Source organism: Balaenoptera musculus, chromosome 11 (genome assembly GCF_009873245.2).
Source record: "Balaenoptera musculus isolate JJ_BM4_2016_0621 chromosome 11, mBalMus1.pri.v3, whole genome shotgun sequence".
Lineage (NCBI taxonomy): Eukaryota > Metazoa > Chordata > Mammalia > Artiodactyla > Balaenopteridae > Balaenoptera > Balaenoptera musculus.
Genome location: NC_045795.1, coordinates 52,863,885 through 52,888,623, shown reverse-complemented (window position 1 = coordinate 52,888,623; position 24,739 = coordinate 52,863,885). Strand labels below are relative to the sequence as shown.

The following is a 24,739-nucleotide window of genomic DNA, read 5'->3' as shown; positions in this document are numbered from 1 at the left end:
AATTATTAATTTAAAACTATTCATGGCTAGTGTTCATATCTAGACTGCTTTCACGTTTTCTGCAGTTATAAACGGTACCATCATTCTTTTAAGTATATATTTTATTAGCATATCTCCAATCATTTCCTTGGAATAAATTTTTAAAGTTTACTTAATCAAAAGTTACAGGGATTTCTTGTGTTCTTTCAGTATGGCATAGTATCCTCCAGAAAAGTTATAAGCCATTTCAATTCTGGATAAGTTAATTATTTTTTTATATTGCATTAAAATCTGCCTCCTTGTAACTTAGGCAGGGAAGATGAATTATCTGTTAACATGATACTTTCAAATACTTAAAGGTTGTCCTGTCTCTCTTTATAACTATTGTGTTTTCTAGACTGTACAGTTTCTTTCTCATAACTTTACATGGAATAATGGTGATTTAGTCCAGGCATTTTATTTGCTACTCCTTGGTATATGATAAACAGGTATGATTAGTTCCTAATTAAAGGAGTATGGTAGGCGGAGGTATACAATAGTGGTATAAGCCACTCACAGTCCACTGAGTTTAACAAATTTCTTTTCAGAAGGATTACCAAAATAAAAGTAAAGTGAGCTTCTTCGGAATCCTGATTGAATCTACTCTGAAGTTTTGGAGTTTAATTTACTTCACTTCTCTCAGAGATATATGTCAAGATTAAAGAGATGTATGCTATTTTTAGCAAAGTATCCTAGCCAGTTAAAGCCAGTAGGACCTGTGTTTAATCTTTAGTGTGTGTTAGTCTTGTTTTGTTCTTTGCCTCGGTGTGCCAACCTTTTCTACTCATATTGTAATTGTGGGGCTTTTTAAACCAAGGAGAATTAAAAAGAAAAGGTTATGGGTTTGCTCCCATAACCTTTTCCAAATATATCATGGCTATAAAAATCCATATTATGTGGATGTCAAAAGTGTACCTTTGTGCTTTGCTAATTAGTATAAGGATAAATTGAATTCCCTTAAATAGTCCATTTTCTGAATAACATTTGTGACTTCATAATAGGAATTTAGATAAACATATTTTCCCTCCTTTTGGCTTAATGGCTTCAGTACAATTGCTGAATATACCTGATTATTTGTAATACTTACATCTCTATAGTATTTTAGGTAATAGTTTTTAAAAATTGGGGGATGTTTTTACTTATGTTCTCTCATTTAAACCTCAGAACTCTTGAGTTAGGTACTTTATCTCAGTTTTACTGATGAGCAAACTAAAGTTCAGAGAATTTAAGCAACTTGAACAGGTCATGCATCTAGTAAGTGGATGAGGCGCAAAAATCACGTTGCTATACTGCCACCAACACTAATCTCACTGGGTAAATAAGGACTCTTCTAGATCTTAAAGCTCTGAGGTTATAATCTACAGGAATGATCACTACTTTCAGGGTCCACAAATCAGTCATTTTAAACCTCAACTAGTACGATTCCCAGCAAAATAGAATATTTGGAAGTAAGCAACTGGTAATTTTTCACTATAAATGGAAATACTTTTTAGAGTTTTCTTTTTGAAATTGCCTTTTTAAAGCTTACTGAGTTATCATGTCCTATTCCTGTACCAATTATTTTGGCTGCTATTCTTTTCTAAAAATAAAATTGAATTAGATGATGATATAATTGTTTTTGTTTATCATTAGTACCAGATTCTGACGTTAGTGATTTGTCACTGAGGCTTGTATGTAATCATTGAAACACATCATTAACCAAATCATCAATTGTCAAAGTTCTGTTGTTCTCTCTCACTTACCATTCATTCAAGCAGACAGAGTATTTTCTCTCTATTGTTTCCATCTAATATCAAAGACTACTTTGAAATGGTTTTAACTTTGAATTCTTACAATTGGTTAATTACTGTCTTTTCAATTCGGTAGTACTTACTCGTCTTTAGGGTATTTTATATTAGTTTTACTTTATGTCTTACCTGAGGTTTTATTAAGAATGTCTAAATATCTGTTTTCCACAAATTATGCTAATCGTTCCCATTTTCCCTGTGATGCAAACAACAAGATGTTTTTCCTTTAAACAAATAAAGATCATGAAAATCAGTATATATTTGATAAAACAAATCTCCAGAATTTGTTGTTTAATCTTGAAATCTAAATTTTTAATTCGTAAACCTCAATTTCTTGTTTTTGAACTTATGTAAAACCAAATAACTTTTCTGTTTGTGTATTTTGTTTTGCTCATTTTCTTCCTCCTTTCTTCCCCCTAATGACAGGGAATGATACTAAACCCAAAAGATTTTAGCCTTGAAGGGATCTTAAAAGATGATCTGACCGCAGTTCAGATGAAGAGACTAAGCCTCAGAAAGTTAAATGATGTATCCAAGATCAGTTAGTTATTAGCAGAGATGAAACAAGGGCCCAGTGTTTGGCCCACTGTCAAGGGCTTTTTGGATTATCTCTGGGTCATCTCCTCACTAATACTGCATATAATACATATTTCATATTTTTATCCCATATAGCAAAACACTATTAATGACATTTGGAATTTAAGGATTGGCCAGTCACCATTTTGTCTTAAATTTCTGTGAATCCCATGTCATTCATCATAAGATGCCCTGGTGCTCTCTCTCTTAACTATGGTTTTTTTTTTTTTTTTCTTTAAACATCTTTATTGAAGTATAATTGCCTTACAATAGTGTGTTAGCTTCTGCTTTATAACAAAGTGAATCAGTTATACATATACAATAGGTTCCCATTACTCTTCCCTCTTGCATCTCCCTCCCTCCCACCCTCCCCATCCCACCCCTCTAGGTGGTCACAAAGCACCGAGCTGATCTCCCTGTGCTATGCGGCTGCTTCCCACTAGCTATCTATTTTACATTTGGTAGTGTATATATGTCCATGACACTCTCTTACCCTGTCCTATGGTTTTAAGGTAAATAAGATTTGAATAATTAACCAATAAGTTATTATAAATATAAATCAATAAACTGCCCAATGGCCTACTGTGTCTAAGAATATGTGTGTTTGCTGTAGTTATTTCTTTGACCTCAGTTTTGTTTTACCTCTTGTGCAAGACTTAAAGTCAAAGAAATTTCATTGTGCAAGGTTTATTTTTTGAAGCATTCAGATGTTGAGAGGGGGGGAAATTAATATAAACAGCCAAACTATTTTGATTAAATTAGTAGACATATTGAAGACCCCAGTCTCTTCACAGATGAGTTATTGTCTTTATCTACATCTGTACGTAGAGCTTACTGTGTGCAAGGCTTCATGTTAGGCACTGAGGAGACCATAGGAATGCTCAAGAAAAAAAGCAGAAAAGAAATTGGAAAAGAAATTACAATATCTGTCCATGCTCATTATCCCACCAACCAGTGTTAGTGGTTTTAGTGTTTGGCCTTCCATACTTCATTTGCCTATACTTTTTGACTGAGATTTAAGTGTTAGAAAATTATAGTGTCATATAGGTAGGCAAATTGATTTCAAGGTTTGCCTCAGAAAAGATGAAATATCATTAATATAGATCACACATGTGGGGGATTTTCCATAGTTAGATTTGTTATACTTGATCCATATAAGTAGAAGTTTGTAATAACTTACAATTCCAACTTATATTTATTACATTATATTACTGAATTGGTAAGAAGCATTATTTCTATGATGGGCATGTTGTAAATTTATTTTTTCCATTAACTTGGCATTTTTCTTTTTAGAACCAAATTATGTATTTCTTACTAATAAATTGAATGGCATAATTTGATTGTTTTAAATATAAAATGCATACTCACTGTTAACAAGTCTAACATTAGAGAAATGTTTAGAAAAAAAAACTTGCATACCGTCTTGCTTTTCTAATCTCATTGCCCAGTGTTATGTATGAAATCCTTCCACATCTTACTCCATTTTTATTTGTGTAGGTATTCAGATTAGATTTTATTTTTGCCCCCATTAAACATACTAGTAAACACTTTGCAACTTGCATTTTTTCCACAAAACATCCTTCCGTCCTTCAGCATCAAGAATGAGAGCTATCACATTCTTTTAATAGCTATACAGTATTCCACATTATTGCTGTTCCATGATTTAATAAACTATTCTCTGTCAGTGTCATTCAGGTTGTTTGCAACTTTATGCCATTACCAAGAATGCAGGTCTACATGTACTTACGTATTTGGTCATTCTGGTGCTTCTGATCTGTAGGATAGACTCCTCTAAATGAGGTTGCTTGGTCAAGGTTGTGTGTGCTTTTAATTTTTTTTTTTTTAACATCTTTATTGGAGTATAATTGCTTTACAATGGTGTGTTAGTTTCTGCTTTATAACAAAGTGAATCATGTGCTTTTAATTTTAATAAAGACGTTATTTTACATTCTCCAGCCTTGAATATAACAGGTTCATTTTGATGGGTGAAAAATGGTACTTCTTTTTCTTAATCCTCATCCGCCTGTCCAGCCAGCCAGCAGCTAGCAAATGTTTACTGAAAGCTTTTAGTATGCTGCTACTCTCGTAATCTCTGGGAAATATCAGTGAACAGAAGAAAGACCCTGTCCTCCCAGAGTTTATATTCCAGTGAGATTCAGAGTATATAAATTCATTAATAGGGATTAGCATATCCTCTTGTGTGACTTGTAATTTGTTATTATTTGCCCATTTTTTAATTGGGCTGTTTGGTCTTCTCATCAGTTTGTTACAGTTTTTAAAATATTAGGCCTTTTATGCTTTTATTAAAAGTTACAAATGTTTCTTCAGTCTCTCCTTTGTCTATGGCATTTTTCTGTCAAAATTTAAAAATTTTTGTTTTGGTAGGTAAAATATCTATCCTTTTTTTTTTTTTTTTAACTTCCCAATTTCCTGTCTTGAATAAGAAGGACTATTGTCTAGTCCCGAAAGTTTATACAAATAGTCTAATTTATTCTAAAACATAAATTATTTTACATTTAGTTTGTTCAGTATATCTGGAATTTTTTTTTGTATAAAGTGACAATATATTCATTTTAATTTCTTTTCTTCCTTATGTATGGGCAAGTTAATGTCCATGCAATTGGATAAAACATTCTTTACTCCATTGAATTGAGATACTACTAACTGGATATGTTTTGGTTACTGATGTTCCTGATGTTTATCTGTACTTATTCTAGCTTTTTAGTGAGTGGTTTCCCAAACTTTTTATTATGAAAAATTTTAAGCATATAGAAAAGTTGGCATGCAGTAAACACTCATCACCTAGATTTAGTAACTAGCATTTTGTCATATTTGTTTTAACCATCTCCATATAGATATATTCCCACACATATTCTTTTTTTTTCCAAAACTCAACAGTTGGAAAGTAAATTGTAGACATCATGACATTTCAGCCATAAATATTTAATATACGCCTCCTAAGACTTAAAGGTATGCTTCATTATAACCATAATACAATTATCATATGCCAGAAAATTCCATAATATTATGTATAAAACAATCCCTTCACCAGTTTTTATACCATGACATTGACCTTTTTTTTTAAAGAGTCTATGCCAGTTGTCTTTTAGATTGTCCCATGCTGTGGATTTGTCTGATTTTTTTGTGGTGATATTTAACTTGTTCCTTTAAGCCCTTTTATTTGCTGTAAGTTTATTCTAACTATATACCTCCTTTTAAGCACTTCATTCTATATTCAAATTTCCTCAAATGTCCTAAAAATATTTTTTAATAAGTGATTCTGTGGGGCCAGAAAGAAAAATTTACTGTTTGTTAGTTCAGGAATGCCCTCTTCTGTTGGTATAGTGAAATGCAACTTCTTTTCTAAATGATACATGGAAGGCTTTCTATTCAGTGCTTCTGATTCTGTGATACCATCTCATTTCAATAGAACTGTTATCTTCTCTTTCTTCCTTTCCTTTATCCACCAAGCTTTGAAGGAATACCTCCCCCTTCTAAGTGCTACTTACCTCTTGTTCTGAGGGGAACCATATTTGATGTCTTTGTACTCCACTGCCAAGATCCTCCTCTTCCATACAAATGCCTCGGATTTTTCTCTCCAGTGAGGACTCTGTAATTGATATTGCTGGTTTTGGATGTTTATATTTCCCCATTTACCTGTAAATTGAAGTTTGAAGTGAGAACTTGTATTACAAGTATGTGCTGTGGACAGTTTTATTTGTTTTTCTTTTTGATCTCTGGTTTTCGGAGTATTTAGTAAAACATTTGATTTGAATTTGGATGACTACCATTTTCCCATGGGAATCAGAATGTCTACTGTAAGTTTTAAAATTGGGTAAGGAAATAACCTTTTTTTTTTTACTAGATAATCCATTATCTCAGCATTTTGTTGAATTTTAGGCATTATTATTGAATTACTTTCCTTGTTGATCTGAATCACTTCTTTGTCGTGTATCAAATTTTTGTACATTTGTGGGTCTGTTTTCGAAGTTTGTATTTTGTTCATTTGATTAGTTGGCCTATCCCTGCACTAAAACCTAACTGTCATCATTATCTTAGGTTTGTAAGTCTTCATTTCTGGTAGGGCAAGTACTTCCTCCCTTTACTTTTAAGGATTATCTCAACAGTTCTTGGTCCATTGCCCTTCCAGATTTTAGAATCAGCTTGACAACTTCCACAAGAAACCCTGTTGGAGGCTTGATTATGGCAGTACTTTGGGGAGACTGGACATCTTTATGATACTGAGTCTTCCTGTCCATGAACACACAATATCTATCCATTTATTTTAGTGTTCTTTAATGTCTCATTAAAATTTATTCTTTTTTCCACCTCAAGGTTTTTCACTTCTTTTGTTTTGTTTTTGTTTGTTTGGTTTGGTTTATTTCTAGATACCTCAGAATATTTTTACTTTATGTTAAAAAACATAGTTTTTTTTTGGCTGCGTTGGGTTTTCACTGCTGTGTGCGGGCTTTCTCTAGTTGTGGCGAGCGGGGGCTACTCTTCGTTGCAGTGCGTGGGCTTCTCATTGCGGTGGCTTCTGTTGTTGCAGAGCATGGGCTCTGGAGTGCAGGCTCAGTAGTTGTGGCGCAGGGGCTTAGTTGCTCCGCAGCATGTGGGATCTTCCTGGACCAGGGCTCAAACACGTGTCCCCTGCATTGGCAGGTGGATTCTTAACCACTGTGCCACCAGGGAAGTCCCAGAAAGCATAGTATTTTTTTTAATTGTAAAACTTCATTGAAAGAAATTTTAAAAGTCATAAATAAATGGACATACTACATTCCTGGATAGGAAAACAGTATTACAAAGATGTGAGTTCTCCCCAGATTCATCTATAGAGTCAACTCATTTTCTTTTTTTTTTTTTAAATTGAAGTATAGTTGACATGCAACGTTATATCAATTTCAGTTGTACAATATAATGATTCAATATTTGTATATATTGCAAAATGATCACCACAATAAGTCTAGTTAACATCCGTCACCATACACAGTTACAGAGCTTTTTTTCCCATGTGATGAGAACTTTTGAGATTTACTCCCTTAGCAACTTTCAGATAAGCAGTACAGTGTCAACTCTAGTCACCATGCTGTACTTTACATCCCATGGCTTATTTATCTTATAACTGGAAGTCTGTACCTTTTGACTCCCTTCACCTATTTCATCCACCCCTTGCCTCTGGCAACCACCAATCTGTTCTCTGTATCTGTGTGCTTGTTTTTTTTGTTTGTTTGTTTTTTAGATTTCACATATAAGCGAGATGATACTGTATTTGTCTTTCTCTGTCTGATTTATTTCACTCAGCATGATGCCCTCAAGGTTCCTCGACATAGTATTTTCTTAATTTAAAATTTCTAACTTTGTTGCTGATGCATAGAAATGAAATCAATTATTATATTTTGATTTTGTATCTAGTCACCTAGCTAAAGTTTAATTTTTAATGATTTTACTATATATTATTTTGGGTTTTCTATCTACACCAGGATTTGGCAAATTACAGCCAGCAGGCCAAATATGTCCTTGCTATCTGGTTTTAGAAATAAAGGTTTATTTGGAATGTCGGGGAACTAAGGTCCTGCATGCCCTGCGGCCAAAAATAGATAGATAGATGGACAGATAGATAGATAGATAGACAAAGTGTACAGCTCAGTGTTTTCAAAAAAAAAAAAATCTGTTTGTTTAAGTGGACCCACATAGTTCAAACCTGTTTTGTTCAAGGATCAAACGTATTTGAACTTTGATTGTGAGCTCATTGCTTGAACTTAATTAGTGGAAGTCCTTCAGGTCCAAATTGGGGATTCCAGAAGCTTTCCTCTGAGAAGTTTTTTTCTGCTGGACACTGGGGAATCACCAATCAGGGACCCCTTCAGCCTCTCCTAGGTCTTGTCTCAACCAGAATTCTCAGTTACTCTTCTCCACCTCTTTACTGGGAACTCCACTTTTCAATAGGGAAAGCTGCAAAGTCACATTGTAAAAGGAGCAGTTGTCAGGAATGAGAGCAATTGTTGCAGCTACCCTTGCAGCCAGCCTACTGCAGCATGCCCTCTGACCACGATAATTTACATGCCTCCCACACACAAAATGCACTCATGGACATTTCCCAAAAGTCTCATCCTAATTATACCATCAGGCTCAAAGTCCGTGATCCTTTGATCTGCATCAGGTCCAGATGCATGTGAGGTTTCTCTCCTCTGGTGTGGCTTCTCTCCATGCAGAGGCCTCTGAACTAAAAAGACATCTACTTGCACCCCACGTACTCAACATACAGGACAGAAAAACCATAATAGACACTCCTAAAAAAAGGGAAGGAGGGCTTCCCTGGTGGCGCAGTGGTGAAGAATCCACTTGCCCAGTGCAGGGTACACGGGTTCGAGCCCTGGTCCGGGAAGATCCCACATGCCGTGGAGCAAATAAGTCCGTGCACCACAACTACTGAGCCTGCGCTCTAGAGCCTGCGAGCCACAACTACTGAAGCTCGTGTGCCTAGAGCCTGTGCTCTGCAACAAGAGAAGCCAACGCCATGAGAAGCCTGCGCACCGCAATGAAGAGTAGCCCCCGCTCGCCGCAACTAGAGAAAGGCTGCGCATGGCAACAAAGACCCAATGCAGCCAAAAATTTTAAAAAAATAAATAAGATAAATAAGTTTCTTTAAAAAGGTTGGGGGAAGGAACAGGAACTTCATAGTAGTCACTGATTTATAGCAATTTTGAAATCCAACAGGAACCTGCTTTCAGGTTCCCTTATTACAGGGGTCATGAATGTTCCATCATGAAGGTTTCATTCTCTCTTTGGGTGTGCTTCTCTAAATCAGTGTTCTCTTCTGTTCTTGGTTTTGCCCTGGACTCTGGGCTCTGCCCCTGAAATCTTTTCTTCTTTTGTATCAAAATGTCCTGTGTTTTCAGCTGAGTGTCTTTTTCAACCTACTTCCCTTAGAAAGTTGGGGATCCAGAAAGCTCTTCTGTCTTTTCATAGCACTCTTCAAAAGCACTGATAGTGCTTTCATTAGTGTAACTCTCTTTAAAAATTATAGATTTTGTATGAATTTCATCAAGGTTCCTGACATATTTCCCTCCATGTTGTTTTTCCAGCATTTATCTTTCTCTTCAGTGCTAGTCGCTTCATTGTAGCATGAGAAGAACCTGCCTCTTTCCATCTCTAAGACTTTGCTCTCCTTGCTCCTGTATCTGTACTTTACCCTTTGTTTCATTCACCATTGTATCCAGCACTTCACCTTATTAGTAGTTAAGGACTAAGTAGAATGGAGTTTTCTCTTTATACTTAAACCTTTTAAAGTAGTATTTGAGGATTTCTGAGAATGCCTCCTCTAGGCAGTCTGGCACACTAGAAACCATGGTATCTCCTGAATGACAGTACCCTCTAATCCCCCTTCCCCTCCCTCTGCTTCCCAACCAAGTGATTACCAGCTTAGAGTGGATTCTAGAGCAGGGATCAGCAAACTATATAGTGCACAGGCCAAATCCAGCCAACTGTCTGTTTTTGTTTCACCCATGAGCTAGGAATATTTTTTACATCTTTAAATGATTAAAAATAGTCAAAAGAAGGATAATATTGTGTGACATGTGAAAACTATATGAAATTCAAATTTCAGTGTCCACAAATAGAGCTTTATTGGAATACAACCTTGTTCATTGTATATTGTCTGTGGCTGTTTTCAGGCTACAATGGCAGAGTTGAGAAATTGCAACAGGAACCATATGGCCCATAAAGTCTAAAATATTTACTCTCTTGTCCTTTACAGAAAAGAATTACTGATCTCTGTTTTAGAGTGGTTAGACAGCTGGGCAAAGCTCTTCTGTTCTGTTTCAGCCCATTAATATTTTCTGGTATGATTGTTAACACAGTTATATTTGAAAGAGCTTTAGTCGAATTGGAAGCCAGCTTCGCTTGTCCTTTCAGCCCAACCTCTACTTGTGCTCCTGCTCTCAAACTTAATTTATCTAAATACATCTCCTCTTGGTGTGCACGCTCATTCTCCTTTTCTTGCAGTAATATTTGACATTAAGGCCCATTACTCTTTTTGACTGTCTTCCTATGTAATTCATTCTCCTTGCTGGTGCTAAAGGGATTTTATAGTATTTTTGGGTGAACTTTTTAAAGCTGTATCAGAAAATGGAGTGATGATTGTAAGACAAAACAGTTCATTCAACAGTTTATTCTTGGCCCATTACTCTTTTTGACTGTCTTCTTATGTAATTCATTCTCCTTGCTGGCGCTAAAGGGATTTTATAGTATTTTGGGGTGAACTTTTTAAAGCTGTATCAGAAAATGGAGTGATGATTGTGAGATAAAACAGTTCATTCAACAGTTTATTCCCTATGCAAGGATCCTTTTCCTACTTTGTAGGCCAGACAGTCAAAACCAAGGTGAGGGGAAACATTAGGCAAACATGGATTGTAAAAAGGTTTACTTGTAATACATGCAAGGTATAAACAAGGTTAGAATGGGGAGCTCAGAATGTCCTCTGTCTTTACACTATTCGTATATCCCAAACACTCCCATTAGCAGCAGCTCTGCTTAAACAAAGTGATTCTCCAAGGTAAGAGTGAGGTAGATTAGGGTTAAATATTCAGACCATGCAAGTTCTTACCAAATTTGGTAATGCCCATGTCCAGGTTTAGAGACCTAGCTGTCATATCTGAGAGTCACAAGGCTGCATTTATTTGTCTCTGCATCTTCTGTGGGACTTTTAAAAGCCATTATATTCTACTCCCCCACCACTCCCTACTAGCTTATTTGGCCCTAGTCATAAGAAATTACTGCATAATAAAGAAATTATGATTAGAGTAAATTGTGACTTTCAAAGTTAGACTTTCCTGTGTATGTCCTTAGTCATTGGCACATTTTTCTGGCCTTATCTGGGATCTGTTCAGATGCTCTGCATCCCCTTGAAGGTTTTTGACATTGTGTTATGGCTGGCGGGTTAATGTATCGATGTTAGCATTCTGTTGTATGTATGATACCTTAGTAAACTGCATATACACTGTACTAATCCTTCATACTGATCTCCCCTTCACTTCTCCATTCCTCTGTAAAACTTTCTGTCTTCCACACTTTAGTACACTAAGGTTGTTAGCTGGCTCTGCTCTGGTACATCTGCCCAGGTCTCCTCTACCACTTGAGATGTATACTTTCTAGGAGTCGTTTGTTCTCAAACTTGCCTAATGGTTGCTCTTATTATTGTAACAAAGTAATTTGCAAGAAGTGGTAATATAAAGGAACAAAATATATTAATGAATGTGGAAAGAACTTTGTTTTTATGAAAACTGTGTTGAATGTTTAGGAACTGCTTGGTAAGGACCAGTCCCTAACGAAATTTCTGTTCAGTGGCTTAGACAAAGACAACTGTGAAAGATTGGGAAGAAATTGTAAAAATCTAGGCATATGCACTCCTATCAGAGGACCCATTGTCAAAAGCAATAAACCCTGCCATATTAAGAGATTGTAAATGAATGTATCTTATAAGATGTTAAGATAATATGATTAGCTATATCTTTTTGTTTCTTTGCTTTAGCTGATTATTTTCATGTAATCAGTTAGTTACTAGTACTGATTATGGGCATGGGGTTGAGAGTTTTATTATTTTATTGGATTTTTTAATATCTAGGGGGTAACTATAATTTTTTTACTCTTGTAATTGAATTTCCTATAGCAAGCGTGCATTCATTCCTCTTTTAGTTTATGAAATTGTCATTGCTTTTAATTTGCAGTTTTATATTGCCTTAAACTTTATGCTGTTCTGTGGTCCATCTCTTATTGCTGTTAAAACTCATATACAAAGACCTTCTGAGGTTTTTATTTGTTTTTAAGATACGGAGCTTTTTATACACCTTTGGAAATCCTGAGTATTTTTTATTTTTTAGGATGATTTTTTTTAAGTCCAGTTTTGCAGTATTTATATCTCCTTTGGTAGATGATAAACTTAATTGAAGAGATATTTTCTGTTTAATTTTTTAACCAGAGAGATTTTTTAAGTGAATTGTCCATTGGAATGTACATCTTAGGTATTTGAAAACCACTTCATATGTTGGATTTTTACCATGAAGAAAATAAATAATAAGTAGAGTTATCAGCCAGATTTCAGTCAGAAGACAGAATCCACAAGTTATTTTTGCAGAGAGAATTTAATATAATTTGTTAAATGGGTATTGATGAATTAAGAATGCAAAAACAGAACACTAAAGTATCATGGAAGAGGCCGAGGAGGCGAGAAGATTACTGACCCTTCTGCCGGCTTCACAGTCCATCAGTGCAGAGCCTTCCCGGCATTTATTCTCCTTCCCCCCCAAACAGGTGTCTCCTCCCCAGCTACCTATACCACAGTACTCTCAGCGGCTGTGTTAAGATTCCTTGGTTGAGTTTTGTGACGACAGTTCTCCATGAAGCCAAGTTCCCTCTGTTGACTCTGGTTTCTCCACTGTCATTAAGAGCAAAGACACTATTTTAGTGTCTTCTGCACAACAATTACATATAGCAGCTGAGTACCCAGGAAATAATATTTATAATTCATACTACTTCTGTTAAACAACTCCCCTCCCCATTTAAATACTGGTTAATTTGAAAAAAAATAAAAATAAAATATAAAGTATCATGGATGTAGCAATCACAGTAAATAGCTCCTACCCCTAAAGCTGGAAGAACAAAATGAGGTTAAAATTATTGAAACACAGAGGCTTAGAGGAGAGGCCCTGCAGAGCTGTGACTTGACCTCTGAGGAGCAGGTACTAGCTGCCTGGTGTCTCTGTCAGGCATAGTGAGCTGGTTTCAGTGAATGTTAGAAAAACTGCTGTCTGGAACTGCTACTGAAATGAGCAACCTGCCAGAGTTGCTAGGGTTTTACTGACAAGAAGAGGAAGTAGTTAGGAAGGAGCAGGTCCCTTCTTCCTTCAGCTTTCATTCTTTCCACATCCCTACTGACACAGTTTAACAGGAAACCATTAGAATCAGCAGAAAAATGGTTTGCTCAGTCCTAGGCCCAGCATCACAATATAAAAGAGTGTATTTGGAGCTGAAAGACAATAGCTAATTATTGGCTCTTAAACAACTACTGCCTATTAAGTTTACTTTTTTATTGTGTATGTGCAATAAAAGAAGATTTGTTTGTATATTTAAAGTTAATTTCAAGACCCTCATTTCTTTCACATTTGCTTTCCTGACCACTGCAGCACATGTGGATCCTCTGCCTCACTTATTTGGCTTCTTTATTTATTTATTTATTTATTTATTAAATTTATTTATGGCTGTGTTGGGTCTTCATTTCTGTGTGAGGGCTTTCTCCAGTTGCAGCAAGCGGAGGCCACTCTTTTTTTTTTTTTTTTTAATTATTTATTTATTTATTTATTTATTTATTTATTTATGGCTGTGTTGGGTCTTCGTTTCTGTGCGAGGGCTTTCTCCAGTTGCGGCAAGCGGGGGCCACTCTTCATCGCGGTGCGCGGGCCTCTCACTATCGCGGCGTCTCTTGTTGCGGAGCACAGGCTCCAGAAGCGCAGACTCAGTAATTGTGGCTCACGGGCCTAGTCGCTCCGCAGCATGTGGGATCTTCCCAGACCAGGGCTCAAACCCGTGTCCCCTGCATTGGCAGGCAGATTCTCAACCACTGCGCCACCAGGGAAGCCCGCGGGGGCCACTCTTCATCGCGGTGCGCGGGCCTCTATCGCGGCCTCTCTTGTTGTGGAGCACAGGCTCTGGACGCGCAGGCTCAGTAGTTGTGGCCTACGGGCCTAGTTGCTCCGCAGCATGTGGGATCTTCCCAGACCAGGGCTCGAACCTGTGTCCCCTGCATTGGCAGGCAGATTCTCAACCACTGCGCCACCAGGGAAGCCTTGGCACCATTATTGACATTTAGGGTCATATAAACTGACTGCTCAGCTTTTTAAATGTTTATCCTTTCACCTGTATTTCTTGTGTCCTTGCTCTTGCATTGAATGAGGGATGAGAGGGCTCTGTTCCTATAGTTTGGATTCTACTACCAGCCTCATCTAGTACCTTACAGAGGGCTAATCAACCACTGCTAAGTACCTTCTCTTTTCTGAAAAGTTGGAGATTTTTTTAATACCTTCTTATAAATTGGAATGTCTCAAAATTACACCTTTTTCATATCAAAAGAGTTAATTTTTTTCATGGTGTTCTTAGTGCTAAAGTGCTTAAAAGTAAACTTTAAAAGATAAATTTATTTTTAATTACCAGGTGCTTCTAAGGAAGGAGGTGCCGGAGCAGTTGATGAAGATGATTTTATAAAGGCTTTTACAGATGTCCCTTCTATACAGGTAAGGATGCCAGTAAAGTGGCATTCCCCATGAATATTGCCTATGTGCCTGTTCGTAATATTATTTATTTTTGTCCCTGTTTTCCAAATTCTTTTTTTCCTGAATTGACTTGCCAAACTATTATTTGTTGGTACAATTAGACTTCCAAGTGATTTTTTCAGTGAGGCTGAAACAAAATTGAATCCATATCATTGAATCATCTTACATTGCAATGTCCAACTACATCCACTTTTTTTTTTTTAAAGGTGCCTGTGATACAATGTTCTTCCATTTTTTTTCCTCCTACCTTTCTGTCCACTTCATCTCTTTCTCCTTTAAAGCCACATCCTTCTTTACTTGACTGTTGAATACTGAGATTTCTTAAGGGTTGGTTCTGGGCCTCTCTTCTCGCTCTCCATTTCCTTCCTTCCTTCAAATCCATGGCTTTACTTCGTGCCTTTACATAGGTAATGCACAGGTTTTTATCGCTAAGCCAGAACTCTCTTTAGTGCAAAAATAATTTTTCCACTGATTGTTTATTTGACATCTCCTTTTAGATGTCTCAGAAGCATCTCAAATTCAACGTGCCCACAACTGGGCTCATGATCTTCCCCTTTCAAACCTACTCTTCCAGTGTTTTATATGTGGAAACCTAATTAGTTACACAAGTTAGAAACCTAGGAATTATTTTATTGCAGCCAATTCCTAACTTAGTGGTATTCAAACTTCTTCTCTCTGTATGCCCCCTAAAAGAATGTTTAAAAAATTATGTACCCCCTCACTAAAGTAAATTTTTGAGTCGACCCTTTTTTCCCATGTTAGGGGAGGGGGAGCCTGGCATTGTATTCCAGAGCAAAGCATCATAATAAGATTAGGAGTGGGAGAGGAACCTGCCTTTCTTTTTAAATATGGCAGAAGGACTTTTGTGAAGGGAAAGTGGGAGGCAGGAAAGGCTCAGAAGCCTCCAGTAATCACTCTGTAACAAATGTTTATCTGGTCCCCCTCCTGCCTCTTCAGCCTTGTCTCATGCCTTGCTCCCCTTTGTACTCTTGTTTTTGGCAAGTTTTTGTTTTAAGGAAAAGGAGAATTTGATGGCCGTTGAAAGTGAAAAATATAAATAGGGCCTATTTGATGGCAGTATCTGTTTGTACTACTCAGATGGTATCTAGGAGCCCATTCTTTCTTATGTCTCATTTCTGGATTCTTCTGCATTGTCTTCCCTCATGGTCAGCAACATGGCTGCAGCTGTCCGAGCCTCACTCCCTTAGTACCCTCTGCCTCTTCCCCAGTTGACCATGTAAAACTTTGAAATTCACTCTAACTGAACTAATTTAGGTTTTGCGCCCACCTCTGAACCTTGACTGTGATGTAGAGAAATACTATGCACTGACAGACTTAGGCCTTGGGTCACTATCTCTTCCCCTGATCCCCTTTGCACTCTTTACTACTGTACTTGGCCTTCTTTCAGTTTCTTTCTGTCACAGAGCCTTTGCACATGCTGTTCACCACAGGGAAGGCTGATCTTTCTCTGTTTTGTCTAATGATGTCTCCCTCATGCTTTAGCTCTCAATTCAAGCTTGACTTTCCTAACTAGTTCAAACCCCCTATTGTATGTATACTTTCATGGCAGTATGTACTTCTCCTTGGTGATACTTTCTATTTGCAATTTCATATTTTATATCATTTGATTAATTTTTTTCTTTCCCTGACTAGATTATAAGTTCCATAAGGCAAAGACCATGCCTATTTTTTGCTCACCATAGTGTCCTTAGTGCCTAGAATGTTACATCCCTGTTATGTGAATATTTGTTAAGTGAATGAAAGGATAATGGTGTTTGGCAGACAGTTAGCTCCAGAGGGAATAAAGCATGTAGCTCTCCTGGCTACAGTCTAGCGAGAGGGTCGGAGGAGGGACTAACCTACAAAACATGTCCTTTTGCAATATAGTATAATAAGTATACGAATGCAATAGATATGTTATATACCTGAAGTCATTTTGAGAACTCAGTCCTGTTTTTACTAATCTGTAGGATATTTGCATTTTGTTTTTAAATGACAAAGCACTTTAAAAGTATATTTGAAGTTACTCATGAGTGGAGAAATATCCTTACCTGGATAACAGGTAAGGAAGACAAAGCATTTTATTTTATTATTATCTATAATGTATTTTCATTCTCCATTTAAAAATGGTGCTAGAATGGGAAATAATACTATTACTGGAAAGATTATTTGAACATGAGGGCATAATTTTGCTGTGGCAAGAAATATTAATGTTATAATTTTGCATCTTTTCTTTAAGATCTATTCTAGTCGAGAACTTGAAGAAACATTAAATAAAATCAGGGAAATTTTGTCAGATGACAAACATGACTGGGATCAGCGTGCCAATGCAGTAAGTTTTTTACTTTTTATTTTCTTATCCCTCTCCCTTTTTTTTCAATGTTCTTTTTCAAAAACTTGGAAATTCGGTAGTAGTACTATCTGGTATTTGCTTATGAAATAGAGAGTCTGATAGGTAACATTTCTTTCTGGAAAACACATTGAGATAATAGGCCTTTTCTTAGTTAGGGTCCATTTTTTTCTGTTTTGCTAATCAGGTGGAGCCTATCTCACCCATTTATTAGTGTCTCCACTGTGCTACTTTTTGAGCTTCATTGATGCCCCGGGACCATGACTCTCCTTAGGGTTACATAGTTGTGGAGTTAAGGGAACCCTCCTGCACTGTTGGTGGGAATGTAAATTCGTAGGGATGGCATTAAATCTGTAGATTGCTTTGGGCAGTATGGCCATTTAACAGTATTAATTCTTCCAATCCAAGAGCATGAGATGATTTCTTTGAATCATCTTTAGTTTCCTTTATCAACGTGTTATGGTTCTCAGCATATAAGTCTTTCACCTCCTTGTTCAGGTTTATTCCTAGGTTTTTGTTTTTTTTTTTTATGTGATTTATAAAGGGAATTTTTTTTTTTTTTTACTTTTTCTTTCTGATAGTTTATTGTTAGTGTAAAGAAATGCAACAGATTTCTGTATGTTAATTCTGTATCCTGGTACCTTGCTGAATTCGTTTATCAGTTCTAATAGTTTTTGTGTGGGGTCTTTAGGGTTTTCTATATAAATTATCATGTCATCTGCATATAGTGACAATTTTCCTCTTCCCTTCCAGTTTGGATACCTTTAATTTCTTTTTTTGTTGATTTCTGTGGCTAAGACTTCTAAGTTGAATAGAAGTGGTAGAGGCCATCCTTGTCCTGTTCCAGATTTTAGTGGGAAGGCTTTCAGCTTTTCACCATTGAGTATTGGGTTTGAGTTTGGCATAAACCATTGGCTGTGGGTTTGGCAAAAATAGCTTTTATTATGTTGAGATATGTTCCTTCTATACCCACTTTGATAAGAGTTTTTACCATGAATGGATGTTCAATTTTATTAAATGTTTTTTCTGCATCTGTTGAGATGATCATGTGGCTTTTGACCACATTGATTTGCGTATGTTGAACCATCCTGTGACCCTGGGATGAATCCAACCTGACCATGGTGTATGATCCTTTTTATGTGTTGTTGGATTCAGTTTGCTAATATTTTGTTGAGGATTTTTGCATCTATATTCATGAAAGATATTGGCCTATAATTTTCTTTTTTGGTAGCGTCTTTGTCTGATTTTGGTATCAGGGCGATGGTGGCTTCATAAAATGATTTTGGGAGTATTCCCTCCTCTTCAGTCTTTTGAAAGAGTTTGAGAAGGATTGGTATAAGTTGTTTTTTGTACGTTTGGTAGAATTCCCCAGTGAAACCATCCAGTCCTGGACTTTGTTTGCAGGGAGTTTTTTTTTATTGCAGATTCTATTTCACTCCTAGCAGTTGGACTGTTCAAATTATCTATTTATTCTTGATTCAGTTTTGGTGGGCTGTATGTTTCTAGAAACTTGGATGGACTTGTTTTTATATTTTGTGCTGTTTTAACAATATTGCAATAAACATCCTTGCACATGTTTGTAACAATGGTGTTTTTATTTTTATAGCTTAAATTTTTAAAAGTAGATTGGTGGGTAAAGAGTAGATGCAATTTTATTTTAGTAGACATTGCCAAAATATTTTGAACAAAGGTATTAGTCATCCATGATCTTAACAGTAAGAGCTATTACGGGGTGCTATCGAGTCTTTTTAACTTTTGCCAATCTAATGAAGGCAAATGATGTGTCTTTGTTGTAATTTGCATTTGCTTATCACTGGTAAGGTTGAACACATTTTCTTATATTTATTTTGCCCAATTTAATATTTGGTTATTTGTCTTTTGTGCTTATATATTGCAGATAATTTTTTCCTACCATATTGTAATTTTTTTTAGTTGTTTAGATGCCTTCTGATTTCTCTTCTGCTTATGATAGTTTGCGTACCTTATATACCCTAAGATTGTATAACTGTTCTTTCAGATGTTTTTCTAACATCCACAGTGTTTTATTTTTATGTTTTCCATCCTTAATTCATCTTTAAAGATATCTTTAAAAATTTAGAAAACCACAGAATTTAATATGAAGTTATACATAATAATGGGTATGATAGGTAAACTTTTAGCTTGTATGTGTGAGCACAGATGTGCACCTGAGTGTATCTCAATTGACTGATTAATTTTATTAGGTATGCATGATGTTTATATGGAAAACATTTGGCAATCCTATTCTTAAAGGTTTAGAAATAGGGAGAAAGAGCTATTTGTGTCACAAAGTAAGTGTGATAATGTTAAAATATTGGAGATGGTGATGACTTAATGGTTGATCCTTTTGATTTTTTACTTTTGCATATGGATGAATATAGTTTCCAAATTTGGTTCTTTTAAAAATAGGCTTCTTAGTAGATAGTGGTAATGGTTGCCCAACATTTTGAATGTACTTATTGCCACTAAGTTGTATACTTTAAAATGGTTAAAATGGTAAATTTTATTTTAATGTGTATTTTGTGACAATTTTGAAAAGACTCCCTTAAAACTTTAAAATTTACTTACCTACTCATACATTACATGTCTATTATGCATATAATTAAATCTATAATGTTCTTTTCCAGAAAGCTTTTTTGTTTGTTTGCATGTTTATTTATAAGATACATTTAATGCTGTTAAAATGTCTGAATATAATTATGAAATATAATGAAAAAATTTTTAATTTTGTTCCAATAGTGAAGTTTAGGTAGCTTTTTTTTGCACTGCCACTTTTTAATGTCAGTAATGAAAATTCTCTTTATTTCAGCTTAAGAAAATTCGATCATTGCTTGTTGCTGGAGCTGCACAATATGATGGCTTTTTCCAACATTTACGCTTGTTGGATGGAGCACTTAAACTTTCAGCTAAGGATCTTAGATCCCAGGTGGTTAGAGAAGCTTGCATCACTGTGGCGTAAGCATATTCTTTTTTGTGATAAGTATTTTTTATGAACGAATTTTGTACTCATTGATTCAGTGATTATTCAGTAAAGCACTAGCAGGATAACCCCAAAAAAGCATATATATGTTCCAAACATCATATATATAAGGATTAAACTTGTGTGATTAAAAAGAAAAATCTTTCTTAATAGCACTTTATACCAACCTTAAAATATGTTTATATGTCTAAAGTCTACTGGTGGATTTTTGGTCACTAACTCTGTGAGTATAAGAAGAAAGTGAATGGGTCTGAGAACTGGCTATATGTAACTTTCTCTTTGCTAATTTGGATATTAAGCTTTTTATTTCTGATATTTTAGCAGTTGTCTTGGAATTATAACATGCATCATTAACTTATCAAAGTCTAAACCTATTTTGTATGTTTATATTTTTCTAAAATTTAAGGATGGTAGAACACTTAAACTCCTTTTACCACTTCTCCCGACCAGAATACTTTGTTGTGTATGTTGTTGTATTACTTTGAAGAGAGGGAACACAAAGATGCCTACTATTAATATTTATAATCTGGATTGTATTAGATGTCCTAGTCAAAACAGAATAAACAAACAAATAAAAAAACCCTCAGGAAATAAAAACTATGAGGATTGCAAGAAAAGGAACAAAACTGCCCTTATTAACAAATGATATAACTATCCATGCAGAAAATGATAAGAATTGATAGATAAATTATTATAATTAAGGGAATATGTAGCAAGATTGCTAGATACAAGTCAATATACCAAAATAATTGAATATCTCTTGATAGCAAAACAAAACAAAAATCCACAAATTGTAACCTTCAAAAATAGTCCGTGATGGGAATTCTGCTTCTTGCCATGATGCAACAACTGGTACAGGATTAGCCCTCTTGCAGAAAACTGGAGAAAATATGTAAGACAACTATGTACAGATGATGGACAGCAGGCAGAGCAGGAGTGTAATTCTTGAAACAAACAAGTCAGTTGAACAGTATGATCAGCACAGTTTTGACCTGGATGCATTTTCTGGACCATGGAGAGGGAGGGAGAACCCAGGCAGAGCAAGGCAGTCTCACAGAGTTGAAGAAGAAACAGATTGGAGGTTCCGAAAGCTGAAGTGGCTAAAATTTGCAGTGCAGAACGCTGGAGAGGAGAGATATACAGAAAAAGAGCTATAGAAATCTGCATAGGGGATCCCATGAGTCTAGTTGAATACTAATCTGTGCATGTGAAAGGTACAACTCCCTGAGGACTGGAAAGAACTGCTGGAAGCTATAAGATAAAAAACAACTCCCAGAGTTCACCTGGGCCGGGAGAGGTTCAAGTTCTGACGAGCCAGACTGGAGAAACGTTGTTGAACACCCAGGGCATTCAGTAGAGACCCCAGAAAGGCTGTTGTATAGGAATAGGACTGTTCAGGCTACTCTGGAGGCTGAGTACTCTGCAGTACTCTCAGGCCACCCCTCCCAGTAAGCTTATAAAGATCAAGCTGATTTCAAAGTACATCACTGGCCTACCAGAACAAAACTCTTACACTCTTTAAAGGAAGACAGCAACATCCGGGCACAGGTGGCACCTCTCTGCTTCTGATTTGAGTTTCACATTGGAAAACTGAAGGTATAACTGAACACTAGTAAGTCAGTCTGAGTCTGAGTACCTCTTTGAACCAGGAACCTGAAATTCTGGAGCTAACTGTACCCCAACCATGTATTTTAGATAAGATATAAGTTATATAGAAATTAAATAATTCCACAAACATTGTCAGAACTGTAATTACAGCATTCTTCCTAAGTGTTTTACCCAAAATCATATTAAATTAATTAGCCTGGATTAGTTGTTTAACTACAAATTTGGAAAGAGAAGACAGACGTCCTTAGAGTCACCCAACTAATCAATGTATGGTAGAGTTCTATTTTCAATCAAGAATTCTGAAATCCTACACCAAAGATGTCAGGGAGTACTTGTGACCGAAATATTAATATTTCTCATTAATAGAAATAGAGGAGTACTGGGACTTCCCTGGTGGCGCAGTGGTTAAAAATCCGCCTGCGAATGCAGGGGACATGGGTTTGATCACTGGTCCGGGTAGATCCCACATGCCGCAGAGCAACTAAGCCCATGCACCACAACTACTGAGCCTGTGCTCTAGAGCCTGCGAGCCACAACTACTGAGCCTGCATGCCACAACTGCTGAAGCCCATGTGCCTAGAGCCTGTGCTCCACAACAAAAGAAGCCACCGCAATGAGAAGCCCGCACATGCAATGAAGAGTAGCCCCCGCTCACCACAACTAGAGAAAGCCCGCATGCAGCAACGAAGACCCAACACAGCCAAAAATAAAATTTAAAAAAATAAAAAGAAAGAAATAGAGGAGTACTGATTTGGGAAAGATTTTACTTATTTGTCAAATATGTTGACTTTAAGATTGATATTGGGACATCAGAGTGGAAATATCCAATGGATAAAGACTAAAGTTAGTACAGTCAGAGCTGAGTGTTTTACCTGTCATGTTAATGGTTAAATTCTGAGATTAGATGACTTCTCCATTGCAAAGAGATGGTTAAAATGCCAAATTTCAACTTTGCACTCGACAGTAAAAGGACGGGGAAAAGAAGGAAGTAGGTAGTATCTGCACTTGCCTTTCTCTCTTTTGTTTTTCTGCCATTGGAACTGGTTAAAATAAAAATTTTGTTAATTCAGTAAAAGAATATTTTAAAATTGTATGGTCCTACCTATATTTAATGTTAAACTATTTTTTTAAAAAACATTTTTCTGTCTTCCTTTATAGCCATCTTTCAACAGTTTTGGGAAACAAGTTTGATCATGGAGCTGAAGCCATTGTACCTACACTTTTTAATCTCGTCCCCAATAGTGCAAAAGTCATGGCAACTTCTGGATGTGCAGCAATCAGATTCATAATTCGGGTAAGTTCTTTTCTTTTCCTTTCTTTTCTTTTGTTCTCTTTTCTTTTTTCTATCTTTCTTTCCGTGTGTTTGTCCACCTCTCTGTCTGTATGTCTCTCTCTCAGTGTACTTAAATAAATCATTGGTATTTTTTTAAACCCCAAAGGAAAATTACTTTTGAATTATTTTTCTGATGATAAAAGTAATACACAGCTATTATTGAACATTTAAATAGTACAGAGGATTACAAAGTAAACATGCTTGCATACAGAATATAATAGACATAATATGCATGTACATGTGTGAGTGTGTGTGTGTGTGTGTGTGTATAACCACATTATAGGTGGTAGCAGGCAAATGTAAAACAATAAAAAAGTTAGAGACAGTGGTAAAAGATGACAGACAAATTCTTAATATTTCTCATCATCCACATCTTGAAGGTGCCCAAAAGAACAGAGTTAAAAAAAATAAATCTTCCACACTTGAATTCTGCTCTTCTACAACTAACCACGCTAGCCATTCAGTATGTACTTTTCCAAACTTCTGTTCTTGCCTATACAAACTATATTTACTACAAAATGTAAATGTAGCATTTGTATTTTACATATATGTAAAAATAATGTTTTTTTACACTTTTTAAACTTCATGTACTTGGGCAGCTTCCCTTGTCCATACAAATAATTCTTTTTAATGTCTAAATCAGTTCTCTATTAAAGAACATAATATTAAATTGTCCTCACCATTCTTCTCCCTGAGGTTTATGAAGTTCTTTCTTTCCACCCTTTACCAACATTGTGCATTATTAGTATCTTAAAGGTTTTAAAAATTTAATAATTGAAATATTATTTCATATTCTACTTTGCATTTCTTGGATTATTAGAGACAGGTTTTTTTTTTTTCTTTAATAGTTTTTCTTTGGATTGCCAGTTTATACTTTGTGCATTTTTTTCCTCACTTATTTCTAAGGCCTTTTTTATACGTTATAAGGACAGTCAGCCCTCCTTATCCATGGGTTCTGCATCTGTGGATTCAACCAACCTCAGATCAAAAATATTTGGGGGGAAAGAAATCCCAGAGAGTTCCAAAAAGCAAAACTTGAATTTGCCTCCTGCTGGCATCTATTTATATAACATTTACAGTAATTACAACTATTTACTTATCATTTACATTGTATTAACTATAATAAGTAATCTAGAGATGACTTAAAGTATACAGGAGGATGTGTGTAGGTTTTATGCAAATACTGCACCATTTTATATAAGGGACTTGAGCATCCACAGATTTGGGGATCCTCCCAGGGTCTTAGAACCACCCCTGTGGACACTGATGGATGACTGTAAATTAATTCTATGTTGCAAATATTTTGTGCCAGTTTGTCAATTCTTCAAATATTGTTTAAGTTATCATTTGTTATATATAGAAATTTGAAATTTTTTTGCTTTGAGACAATGCTCCTTTTGTGGTTTTTGTTATAGTTAAAACAACCTTCCTCATTTCTCAATTATAAAAATATTCAATTGTTTAAAACTTTCATGATTTTGTTTCTTAGGTTTAGATCTAACTCAGTTTTATTTCTGTGTGAAATACAGGTATCTAACTTCATTTTCCCCCAACTACAAAGCCATTTGACCCAGTGGCATGTAGTGAATTACAGTTCAGTCTTTTCTTAAAATACCACTGTTTTCATGTAGTAAATTTCCATAAATATATAGGTCTATTTTTTAAATGCCTTTTCAGTTTCTGTGATCAGTTTGTCCTCTCCTGTTAAGTGATGTTTTTTTCTAATACTGCTGTACCAGAAGGTTT

At 35.8% G+C, this 24,739-nt stretch overlaps 1 protein-coding gene across 1 annotated transcript in view; it reads left to right on the top strand.

Annotated features, from left to right (window-relative positions):
- Positions 1 to 24,739, top strand: part of CLASP2 (cytoplasmic linker associated protein 2) — a 176,983-nt gene that overhangs the window by 55,123 nt on the left and 97,121 nt on the right. The window contains 4 exon segments of the mRNA XM_036868146.1: positions 14,586 to 14,665; positions 16,944 to 17,036; positions 19,882 to 20,027; positions 22,819 to 22,954. Coding sequence (XP_036724041.1) covers positions 14,586 to 14,665; positions 16,944 to 17,036; positions 19,882 to 20,027; positions 22,819 to 22,954 — 455 coding nt within the window.